General features: G+C 40.6%; 1 protein-coding gene across 14 annotated transcripts in view; it reads left to right on the top strand.

The window, feature by feature from the left end:
• LMO7 (LIM domain 7) overlaps window positions 1-12973 on the top strand; it is a 200725-nt gene that overhangs the window by 157391 nt on the left and 30361 nt on the right. For 13 of the 14 annotated variants that reach the window (XM_029209941.1, XM_029209937.1, XM_029209932.1 and 10 more), the window contains 4 exons: window positions 4243-4360; window positions 6474-6616; window positions 7916-8342; window positions 9989-10297. In XM_029209941.1, the coding sequence (XP_029065774.1) occupies window positions 4243-4360; window positions 6474-6616; window positions 7916-8342; window positions 9989-10297 (997 nt within the window). The remainder of the gene's footprint in view (window positions 1-4242; window positions 4361-6473; window positions 6617-7915; window positions 8343-9988; window positions 10298-12973) is intronic. The other variant, XM_029209943.1, reaches the window with a different exon arrangement.

Raw genomic sequence — 12973 nt, 5'->3', positions numbered from 1 at the left:
GCAGAGGTAGACAGGTAGGTGTTATGTGCATTTTAGAGATGTGGAGAAAGAGAAACAGATGCCACAGCTTTCCCAAGGACCTGCAGCTCCTGAGTTGCTAGAATCAGACTAGGGTTTCGTACAATGAGGTAATCCATGGAGACTGCTCGGCGGTTGTTGTTGGCACACAGTAAGCCCTCAGAAGTTTAATATTATGCTGTTAACTCTGATAAGGAAGGAAAGAATTCTTCATGATCTGGCTGAAAGACTCCTACAATCAAAAAGTTCTCGATTTTATCAGTGTGGCCTGGGGTGACCTCTCTAATTTGAAACTGCTTTGGGAGTTAGTTTTCAGTAGATCTCTAATGAGCATATTTGCCTTAATAAGAATAGTTGGTGTATAGCACCAGATGGTTATTGAAATGCCATCAACATAACCTGACCCATTATTTCTCCTAACGACTCCTTCCTGGCTTAGCAGACAAGGAACTGAGGCTGAGAAAAGTTAAGTGGTGTTAGGTGGGGGTGAAAAATGGTGCCTCTGCTGGGTCTTACTTCCTGTCTCATTGTGGTGCCTGGCTCAACCTGTATGGAATGTGCCAGGCTTTCTAGAGGTAACTTTATCGATCCCAGGGAACACAAGGGCCTCATATTCCTGCCTTCCACAGGGACTTGTCTACTCTAGCCGTTGTTTGGCTTACTTTGTTAATATTGGGGGGACCTCCTGTGTGCCGGGCTCTGTGCTTCGGGCTCCCCGGAGGGTGATGCAGCCTTTGCCCATGGTGATACCATGTTTTCTGAAAAGACATATGTTAAGGTTTCATAGTGCAGGAGGGTGAGGGCTGAAAGGGTCTGGGCCAGTTGAGACTGTCCAGCCTTCCTCCCGCCAAAAGATTACTTAAAATATTTACATTTCCAATTTTGTTCTGGAATTTATGTAACCTCATGTGTTGGGCATCCACATTCCCCTCATACCTTCGTCCTGAAAAAATTTTCTTTTTAGTGAGTCTGTTATTGTATTAGTTCATATAGCCTTATTCTTTGCAGTTATGACTTAAGTGAGTTTATATTCTCAAATCATATGACGATTTTTATATAGTCATACCTAGTTAATTATATATGATGTTAACAGCTCAATATATAATTTCATATATGTACTCATATATGTAATTCCTTAATATTCTTGAATAAATCCTATAAAGCTTTCTGTATAAAACTTTGGGGAGGAGCCACAATTTCTTACAAAATTAGAAACATTTCATAGCTAGTTTATTTTGCATGATTAAATATGCTAAATCATACCTCATTCTTACCACAGATGTTAAATGAGTGTGTCCTGCATGCCCTGTTAATGTGTTTTCCTTCCAGGCAGCATGTGAACTTGTGAGGGAGGAAAGCTAAACATGCATGCATGCTTGCACACTACATATGACATAATGCTGAGTGTTAAGTGCCACAAGAATGGTATAACTAAAGCATCGCTTTTTGCAGGAAGACTTTATCAAAGTGGGAGAAGATTATCTAGGTCATTAGGACATTTACGAGCACCTGCCAGGGGCTGGGCACTCTTTTAGGCGCTGGTGATACAGCAGCAAACAAGTCAGACAAAATTCCTGCTTTATAATCTTACAGGGCGGGGCAGGTGATGTGTAAATAACCATACAATTCAGATGGTGATAAATGCTATGGAGAAAATGAGGGATAATGTGAGTCAGGGGAGAGGGGCATTAGCTCGTCTTGTTGGGTGGTCAGGGGAGGAAACCCCCGAGGTAACATTTAAGCAGCTGACGGGAAGTGAGAGATAAACCATTTGCATATTCGGTTGAAGAGCATTCCAGGCAGATTAAGAGCAGGGAGGGAAGAGGTTGGGCCTGAGCAGGGAAGCCAGTTGGCTGGAACAGAGTGTGTGAAGGGGAGCTCAGTGGGGACAAGAGCAGAGAGGTAGGCAAGGGGCCAGGTAGTGTCAGACATTGAAGGTCTTGGAAGAACCTGCTTTTAACTCAGGTGAGATGGGAAGAAACTGGTGGGTGCTGAGTGGAGTCCTGTCACGACCTGAGTGCAATTTCTAAAAGGTCCTTCTGGCTGCTATGTTGAGAATACGCTGTTGTGCAGAAAGTGGTGGAAGCAGGGAGACTGATTATTGTAATAATCCGGGCAGGAGATAGGAGGGCCTGGATCAGGATGGCAGTGGTGGAGGTGGTGAGAGGTGGTTGCCCCTAGATATATTTAGAAGGTAGAGGGACAGGATTTCCTGATGGGATCAGTTATGTATACGGGAATGAGGACTCTGGCATGACTTAAAGATCTTTGGCCCAGGGCTTCCCTGGTGGCGCAGTGGTTGAGAGTCCACCTGCCGATGCAGGGGACACGGGTGCGTGCCCCGGTCCGGGAAGATCCCACATGCCGCGGAGCGGCTGGGCCCGTGAGCCATGGCCGCTGAGCCTGTGCGTCCGGAGCCTGTGCTCTGCAATGGGAGAGGCCACAGCGGTGAGAGGCCCGCATACCGCAAAAAAAACAAAAACAAACAAACAAAAAAAGATCTTTGGCCCATAATATGAAAGGATGGAGTTGGCTTTTGTTGAGATGAGGAAGATGTGAGACCGTGTTTTTGGTCTGTCAAATTAAGTTTGAGTTGCCCATGAGACTTCTAAGCAGAGAATGAACAGGAAGTTGCATGCACCCAACCAGACTATAGTCTTGCAGGGATCCTGAGGAATGAGTGGCATTTAAAAAGGCATATATACTGGTGAAGGGTTTCTAAGTTGGAGGGAAGAGTTCAGGAGAGACCTTTACTGGATTTGGAGCCTGGGTGATAATTTAAGAAGCTTTTAAAAAAGTCTAGGTAAGAGTTGACTGTGCTCTGATCTAGGGTGTTGGCAATAGAAATGGAAAGAAAAAGACACTGAATAAGAGGACTTGATAACTAGGGAGAAGGGAGAGAGAAAGGTGAAAAATGGTTCTTCGGTTTCAAATGTGGGTAATTGGGGGCAGGTAGCATCACTGATAAGAGGAAAAGCAGGTTTGGAGACAAAATTGAGTTTGGCTACATCAACAATAATCATGTGTTAGTAAGTTACCATTTACAAAACCCTTTCTAGGTGTTATTTCCATTGATCCTTTTACGGTGGCCATGCAGAGACGTTTATTTAACAAGCAATTGGAATTGACTCAGACAGGGCCTAGGCCGTGGATTTGGGGGAGTCATTTACGTAGAGAATGTAATTGAATTCCTGAGCTGGCTAAGGGCAAGCATGTTATTAAAAAAATGTGGTGATGGCAAAGTCTTGGGGAAGGCAAACTTAGGGGCTCAAGAAAGAGAGGGAGAGTTACTTAAATAACTAAAAGTGGAGTCAGTTACAGTGAAATAAAAATTTAGAAAGATTGGTAGGAAAGAACATTTTGGGCACCCCACGTTTGAAAGCTCTGTGTCTCTCTCGTTCCTCCTAGCTGCTACTCAGTATTCAGATCTGACACCTCTCTTTCCTGGAGGCCTCCCTCAGTCTTCCTTCTCTGGTGTAGCTCACCATACCCTTCTGTGTGCGTGTACAGAACATGTGCCTCATGGGTGGCACCCCACTGTCCTCAAACTACCCTAGCTTGAACTCTTTGACACCTAACCCGCAGTACATCCTCACGGCAGGGGTCACACATGGACAAAACGAAAGCTGCCCTAACAAAAAAGAGGATTATAATAGAGGTTATATTGTAACTGGCTATTGGAAACCACCTGTGGTCTCTGAGACCAAGCCCAGTGCAGTAGTGGGGCGGATGTTATAGAATCTTTGAGAAGCAGTGGCACATTTATTCCTGGTATTGAACTTGAGGAGAAAATATCAGGTAATCGTTAAATTATTTAATAAGTGCTCAGAAAAGGCAGCCAAACCTTAAAAGATTATCTCTGGGGGAGATAGAAAAATAAAGACAGGTGATTCTAGGAACTAATAATTATTTTTTTCCTAAAGTAATCTTTTTCTGCATCGACTACCTAAATATGAACATTGGATTATTTTTTCAGACTTGTTCAGGGTTCATTTAGCCATTTTGTGAAAGAATTCACGCTTGACTTGAGTGCTAGGCTCTTGTTTCTGCGTTTTGGAAAAACACCATTTATCTCTGTAGTGCTATTTCTGTGATATTATCACGAAAGCATCTAGGTAGTACTGCAGAATTTTAGATGGAATTTCCAAATATAAGCCCAACCTTCCAGTTTTACCTTAAATCCGGTCACATGAACCTTGGTTACCATGGGTATTTTTGTCGTAGGAGCAAGTCCATGAGTGATGTCAGCGCAGAGGATGCTCAGAACTTGCGTCAGCTGCGTTACGAGGAGATGCAGAAAATAAAGTCACAGTTAAAAGAACAAGATCAGAAATGGCAGGATGTGAGTATTATTTTTATTGGGAGATGGGGAGGCAGGGAGGATGTATTTGTTTGACTCTTCCTTCTTTAAAAAGAGAGTCAGTATACTCAAGGGACGATTTTCCTTGCTATTCCAGATTTCAGTTCTGTAGAAAATGTGATGTTTTAACCATTTTGGTCTATTACTGCTACATATCTTAAAGGCCATTGTGTAAAACGGAAGCTGTTTGTCTTCTAATATTTTCTGTGAGTTCTCAAAAATGAGAAGCTGCTTCCGTGCAGTATAGGTAACTTGTTTACTTGCTTTGGTGGTTGAACTTGGCGTATGACTGTTACCGATGCTCATGAAAGGAAACACTTTGCTCAAGGTTTAGGGAGAACAGGGGAGCAGAGGGTCCAGCCCAGAGACTGGGTATTAGCAGAGAGAGAGGAAAGCGTTCTTAGAGTTAATAGAGGAGGTTTGGGGAAAAATACGAATTATAACTCAGCAATATTTTGGTTGAAAAAGCAGTTATGTAATGTGAATCAAAATTAGGTGTTTTTACAGCGCTGACATATATCCAGGTGTCTATTTGGATAAAGATTTAACCTTTAGTTTTGTCCCCGGCAGAAGGGAACTCTACCCTTTTAAAAAGCGTTAATTGTTTTACACCAAAGGAGTGTAAAGAAATACGATAGATAAACTACACAGAGCAGACCCAAAGAAGTCTGAGGACAACCTTTTGGTAAGAGGGTTGAGTGGTAGCATAAACAAAAGGGCTAGAGATAGTAAATCTTAATTTTCCAAGGAGTTAAATATTACATAATACAGATGAAACCTCTGCCTTGGCCACATTTCTAAATTCCAGTTCCTCTTTTATTTGGGAATGCATTTTAATTGTCAAGAAACAGAAATTCAGTGTCAGTTTGCCAAAATGCATGATGACTGAGGCTGAAAATGAGAGGTATGGAGGGTTTATCCCTTAGGTTAAGTCAGACGAAAATTCATGCTGGTTACCTTGTAGGACTTATGTGCACTGCTTTTGTTCTTTCTGAAAATAGTTCATATGGATTTCAGGCTGTTTTTTGAAGCAGGAATGGCCCTGTCTGCTCCCAAAGGGTATAAACCACACCTGCTTTATGTGCCCTGGGGATGAGGTTCCTCTCAGTTTGAGAAGCTTACATGAGCTTCTGTTGGGGCTGCAGTGCCACTAGGAGTTCTTAGCATGGAATTTCTCTGTTTTGATGACATAGAAAAGTTGGTACCATCCAAACTGTCTTAACCCCTGGCTGTCAGAACCGGCTTAGGCTGCTAGGACTAATTTTAAAGGAGAATTAGGTTGATTGTCCTGGGGTCACCCAGCTAGGTGAGACTTAGGTTCCTGGATGTATGGAAAGCAGATGTCCACTTGTTCCCGTGTAATCCTCCTTACTGCCCTGTCTTTATGGGGAGTTGACCCGCTTTGAAATCACATACTTGAGGCTGGCTTCCCCATTAAAGCCTTTCCAAACTCCGCCTTCCCCTGCCTGGGATAGAATTGATCACTTTCTTCTTTGGATCCCTGCTCTCTCACACAATCCTATCACACTCATTGTTGAACTTTATTTACCTGTCTGTCTTTCCCTCTAGACTGAGAGTTCCTTGAGGGGAAGTGCACCTTATTCATCTGTGTTTGTGGCCCCCTTGTCTCAAAGTAGGGATTGAACTCAGTGTTTGTTAAATGTATGCTTCTACGTTTAGCCATTTTACAATCACGTTTCTCTTCCAGTCTGACTAGTGAAACATGTCATTTTGTGTAAGAGCCAGATTATTGGAGTGAGATGGAAATGAATTTGAAACAGTTCCTGATCTTCTCTGACCTGGCATCTAATTACAAGCATTTAGCATTCTTTGTGAAATGGGCAAGTGAGGCAGGCTACCTGGGAAAACAAAAATGGGGCCTATCTTATTAGGTCAGGGCTTTTAGACAGATACATGAGATAAAAGGCTTGGTACAGAAACGCTGGCTATAAAAAGCAAAATTAGGGCACCTTGGCATCAAAGTTGTAGTGAATAGTTTCAGCGATGTAATGGGATCCTCTGGCGCGCTCTCACTGCTGGAGAGGGTGTGTAGAAATTCAGGTGTGCCTGTGCTGATGTGATTTTCTTCTGTCAGGACCTTGCAAAATGGAAAGATCGTCGGAAAAGCTACACTTCAGATTTGCAGAAGAAAAAAGAAGAGAGGGAAGAGATTGAGAAGCAGTCGTTTGAGAAGTCTGAGAGAAGATCTAAGACATTTAACGAAATGCTGCAGGACAGGTAATGAGGCTGAATGCATCTCAGGGTTGGGGATACCAGTGTTAGAAATAGATATTTTGTGTAAGTGTAGTGGGATGTACATGTGCACCAATATTAAACTGTCATTAAATGTGCATAACCTTCGAGCATTTTGCTCTGCAGTGAAAAAGCAGAGTATTGCTGTAATAAGTAGTGACTTGGATTAATGAAAGAAATGAGTACTTAAGGGTGGTGTATGTAATTTCTTCATTTTACATTGTATATTCACATGCAGGATTGGCTATATATGCAGAAAATAAACAACTTTTTCTCCTTTTAAAGTAAATTTAGGAATGGAATGGTCGGATAAAACCAGCTCTTACTCTTAACTAAATTGTGTAAAAGTATAGCAAAGTTCTTTTTCATGTCTTCGTGGTGCAATTAAAATTGTATTTTTAAAGGAAGACTATATAAACATCAGTGTGAGGGTTTATTTTTTTTCATTGCAACATAACAGGATAAAGGTCCAATTTATACTTGCCTGTGGAGCAGTTACTATGTGAAACCTTGAGATATTTACAGGTCAGGGAGAAGGCAAATAGTCTTTAAGGATAATGTCAAAAAGGAAACGTGCTGTCAGGTGAAATTAAGCAAAGCTCCTTTGTCCCCTAGAAGCCAGTGGTAAACACAGTTTCATTCACTTAAACGCAATGCAGTTGGCTTGAGAGGTACTCCTTACTAAATGGTAGCCGTGAGACTGTTTCATCAGCCTCTCTATAGACAGGAATGGTGACTTTTAATCTGCAATAATTTTCTATGGAAATTCTATCAAGCTGTGTGAAATTATAGACTAACTTGATCTTAATGAAAGTCTGAGTCTTTTGTGGTCTTCTGTTTTTACGAAGCTATTATAAATTGTGTACAAGAAAACTCTCAACCCTGTTAAGAAATCCACATCTTTGGCGGGTTCAAATTGGTCGTCAATTAGTTATCGTTATAGTGTGTTAATTTTGGAAGCGTTATACACTTGTGGATGAAATTTTGAATAATCCCTTATTAAAGTTTTCTTATTAAAGTTTCTTTACAATTGCATATACTTCAGGGACTTTTTTTTAACCTCTTTAAGAAAAAAAAGTCAAGCTCTTAATCTTTCTTAGTGTGACCTTAAAAAATTTGCGTGTATTTATTCCCACATTCTCTTAATATTGTGTTATGATATGAAGTCAGTAGTCTTTTTGTTCCCACCCATTTTTTTATGTTAATGACCAAAATAACATCTGTCTCTCCACCTCTGTGTGTCAAGTGCCTAACTTTGTGGTTTTGGCGTTTCTTTCTGCTAAGGGAATCCCCAAATCATATGTCTACAGTGACATCGAGGAGGAAACTGTATTCTTCTGATGATGGAGTGAGTGAAGAAAAACTTCCCCCTATGCTGACTATGTCAGAAGTAAGTTCCCGGAGTGAGAGAGTAGAAGAGAAGGGAACCACTTATCCGACGGAAATTCCTAAGCAAGATTCTACAGCTTTTGCAAAAAGGGAGGCTACTATCACAGCTGAAATTCAGCTTCCTTCGAAAAGCCCCGTGGAAGAACAACGCCCAGCCTCTTTGTCTTCTCAGCATTCACGACAAATGGAGTCCACTCGAGTTTCAGCTACTCTCCCTAGAAGTTACCAGAAAACTGATGCGGCCAGGTTAACGTCTGTGGTCACACCGAGACCTTTTGGATCTCAGTCAAGGGGAATCTCATCACTCCCGAGATCCTACACGGTAAACGTGTTTCTACTTCACTTAGTCTGTTCGCCAGCGCAAAATACCGGTGAACTTGTGCAGAGGTTTGAGTTACAGATACTTGATGGGTAAAATGTATATAACTTGTATATAAAGCAATTGTATTTTTACCAATTTAGATTCAATCGACATTTAATGCTTAAAATATAGCAACGATGCAGAACTGATTAAACTTTAAATTCAGTGAAAGTCGAGCTGATACATTTTAAAAAATAAGTAATCTACATTCTAAGGCAGAGCATTTATTTTTTAGTGTCATATTTTCTCAAATATATCTTTTGTAAAGTATTAGGTTGCACTGTATGAAGTTGCCAATAGTCAGTTCTTTTTGACCTACAAAACAGCAATTTCATGTGGTTTAACCTAAATATTTTCAGGTGATTATGCACAAAGTTCTGTTTTTCCTGATTTCCCACTTCATTAGAACTTGATATATTTGATTATAGTTATTAAAATGTATCTCATGGTTCAAAAAATACATATTTTTATTGGGGTTTTAAAGGATATAGACTCATTTGCCCTGAGAATGAAGCAGGGCTGAAAGTGAATGTATTATTTTGAATTATTTAAAAGGAAGCAATACAGTCTTGAGCACATTGGTGTTCAAATTCCTTTTACCTCTGCCAATGAGGAATCCTAAAATTCGAAAATGGAAAACATTTGATTAAAAAAATTCAAGGTGAGGGAAGCCTGCCTAAACTAGCCAGAAAAACCGCTGACCATTATATTAAGTAAATACAGGCATATTTGACAACATAAAAATTAAATTTATATGGTAGACACCGTTAATGTAGTCCAAAAGACAATTTATATAGGCTCAGTAAAATATTAGTAAAATGTATTTTATATATAGGTTTACTATCCCTAAGATTTAAAATGCAAATTGATAAGGAAAGATAAACAGTAGAAAAGTGAATATAGAAATGAATAGTTCAAGGGAGAGGGAATTTAAATGGTTGGTAACATAAAGTACATAGAAGCATGTTCAGTCTCATTAGAGCAAGAATGAAGTGTACAACTTTTCACCCATGAGATTGACAAAGATTTAAAACATTCAAAACGTCTAGTGTTGGCAAGGATGCAGGGACAGAGACATTCTTATATATTACTTTGGGAGTGCATTGCTACAATTTTTAAAGATATATATATATATATAAATTATATTTTATACTACATACATAAAATATTCTTTCGTCCAGCAAGTCTACTTTTGGGAATCTGTGCTATAAAAATATTCTGGTTATAAAGAGATGTGCAATATTTTTGGTACACTTTAAATGACATTGAATGCATATCAAATGAATAAATTGTAGAGATCCATAGTGTGAAGTATTCAATTGATCTAGTTTAGATTTCTGTTTATTGACCTGGAGTGATGTAGATGGTCAAAGCAAGTTTCAGAGGTCTGTTTGTAAAATAAACACTTTTGTAAAAAATAACTACTCCTACCACTTCATATGTACGGATCTGTTAGTGTGAAAGAACATGCTCCAAGCTTTTAGTAGTAGTTACTTTACTGAGGGAGGTAATTTACTTTCATTACTTTAAAGTATTAATTTAATGTATATGCTTTTTAAATAGAAATCTAACAGAATACGAAGTTTAAAATGATGTTTCCTATTTAGATGGATGATTCTTGGAAGTATAATGGAGACGTAGAAGGCATTAAGAGAACCCAAAGCAGTTCGGTCAGCATCTCTGTGCAAAGACCTGACACGAGCCAGTTTGCGTCCAGGTCATCCAGCGAAAGAGAGGCAGCAGCACCCAGAGAAAGTGTGATGAGGCTGCTCTCTCCTACACCCACCTTCTCATCTCCTTCCCAGGGCCAGGCTGCCACTTCGAAAGACACGTTATCTTCAACATCTAGCCCTGATTTAACGTCTGAGCTTGGAGAAGGGAAAAGCTCACCACAGACAGAGGTCTCAAGATCACAGGTGAGTTTGGGAAGGCTTTTAAATCACCTTCTGCCCAGAAACATAAGTAATTAAATCAGGAAACCACGTTTCTAACCTCTAGGCACTACAGTCTGGGCTGATAATGTAGAAAATGACATTGCATTTTATTTGTAACAGATCTTGGTGGAAGTAGATCTCTTCCAACTCTGAGTTGATGGATCCAGATGACCCTTGTGATATGGGTGTATGGAGACTTTTTGGACCAGTCTCCCTGGAGTTGGCTGGCTTTGCTCTCTACTCCCCATTTCAGCAGCTGTTGCCTTGCACCGTTAGCACTCAGTAGTCCGGGTTTGGGTGCAGGAGTCACTCAGGAGGTTTTAGATGCAGGTCTAATAGAAAATGGGTAATAAAAACCCCTTCTCAGGGAAGTGAACTGACCACAAGGAGAAACTGGTACACGTGAGAGGGGAACTTCTTTCTCTACCATATGAAAAATCCTAGTGACTTTCAATACTAATTTGTACTTTGGGAAGCCTAGAATTTTGTACCACTCCTTTTAAGGGGAATATTGAGGCTTAGTTACAGTATGACAATTGCGTTCTTTAACATTTGGAGTCCAAATAAAATATACCATCAGATGAAGAAGGACTGGGGGCATTTGTAGTTTTTCCTACTTAAAATCCCACATATGACTTTAAGAGAATTATTAGGTAATAAATGTTCTTTTAGTTATGTTTTACACATAGGCTAAAGAGTTGTTGCTTGTCTAGAGAACAGAAAGAAACTTTTCTCTTTTAGAGAAAAACCTTCAATAAGCAATTTGATAGTTGTATGAACCCCTTAGTGCGGAGATGCTTTTATGGTTCTGTGGCTTAGTCTAGCATTTTCTGATGCCTTACTAAAGTGTATTTTTTTCCCCAAGGCACAACATCAAGTATATAACTTGGCCCAAGTTATATTAATGAAATATCTTTGTGTAAAATATGATACAGCATATTTTAGTATTGTTAGTTTTTATTAGTACAGGAAAGCTTTACAAGTTTAAAGTAAGCTCTTTTTCGTTGTGATTATAAAGTACTCTGTGCTTGAGAAAACTTGGAAATGCAGGAAAACATACATAATAAAAATGACTTGGTAATCCCGTCATTTAGAGATATTCTGTAGCATTTAGATACATTTCTTTCAGTTTTCCCATGTATATTTACAAACATATCTAAAGCCAGTCTCTTCAGGTTGCTAAAATCATTGGTTGTCAATTATTTTTTTTTAACTTCACTTTTAAAGAGTTTGGAGTACGTAATTAGCATCGTAAGTCTCAGTGGATGAGGACAGTAGCCTCTGTTACACTTGGGGAACATAAGGTACCAGTGGATGAATAATAAAGAGAGAAGCAAGCTGTCTTTTGTTTTATGGACTTGCCTGTTTGCCTTCGCCTTTTCAAATAGCAAATCCCACGAAACAGCCTGATTATTGTACTGTGTGCTCAGTGGTGGTAGCTCCTTCAGGGTGGCAGTTGACTAGCTGCATCAGTGGATTAAGAAAAAGAGGGTGTGGGTGTGGCTTCCAGGTTAGAGCAGTTCAGAGGAATGTGAGTAACATGGCGTGGTTTCAGGTTTTATCATTAGTGGATTTATACTCTTTAGTCACCCAACTTGAAATGGAATGCTACCGGGCAAAATTAGGCTTGACTTAATAAGTGGAGCAATTGGAATTCTTGAACAAATGTATATATCATATGGTGACTTGCCTATCCCTGAGATGCTTGGTGTGTCCACTTCTGCACTCTGAGGAGAATAGCTTATGTAGCATCACCCTGCTCTTGTCACTGCGAAGGAGCTTACTGACTTGGGAAAAGGGCTGGGAATGCACAGAACAGCCTAGGACCAGTGTGGCCAGGGCATATGCAACACTCCTCTGAACTACCTAGTTCTGGGAGTTCAGAAAAATAAAAAATGGTGTCTGGCTGAACATCTAGATGTCTTTCTCTTTTTTTTTTTTTTTGGTACGCGGGCCTCTCACTGTTGCGGCCTCTCCCGTTGCGGAGCACAGGCTCCGGACGCGCAGGCTCAGCGGCCATGGCTCACGGGCCCAGCCGCTCCGCGGCATGTGGGATCTTCCCGGACCGGGTCACGAACCCGTGTCCCCTGCGTCGGCAGGCGGACTCTCAACCACTGCGCCACCAGGGAAGCCCGATGTCTTTCTCTTTCAATTGAAGCGTACTTGATTTACAATATTATATTAGTTTCAGGTAGATGTCTTGGTAGCTTTGTAGAAGAGTGTTCTTCAGGTCCTCTTCCTTACTCACACTTGTGCTGGCAGTGTCCTTTCATTTCTTCCTACAGCATCTCCCTTGATGTTGTTACCCTTTTCTATCCCTGCTTCCGCTACCCTAATTCCAGCCCTTTCCCTCATCCATGCAAACACTTAGTAAATAGTCACGTCTTTGTGCATTCTACACAAGGCTGGCACCAGATTAATTTGCATGATGCCGGGCTGGACTGGGTAATTTCTCTGCTTCAAAGCCCCCAGTGGCATGCTGTGGTCTGTTCAGTGAAGTTCAAAGCACTCGGGAACACCAAGGTCTCTCATGACTGTTCCCAAACTCCCTTTGTAGTGCCCAAACGGCTAATGTTTACTGAGTAGCTGCTATGCTGACCAGGCTTCGCAAGGCATTATTTTATTTAATCCTCACAGTGACCCTCTTATTGCTGTTTT

Source organism: Monodon monoceros, unplaced genomic scaffold (assembly GCF_005190385.1).
Source record: "Monodon monoceros isolate NGI ecotype Baffin Bay Population unplaced genomic scaffold, NGI_Narwhal_1 Super_Scaffold_8, whole genome shotgun sequence".
Classification (NCBI taxonomy): Eukaryota; Metazoa; Chordata; class Mammalia; order Artiodactyla; family Monodontidae; genus Monodon; species Monodon monoceros.
This window is presented reverse-complemented; position numbering and strand designations above follow the sequence as displayed.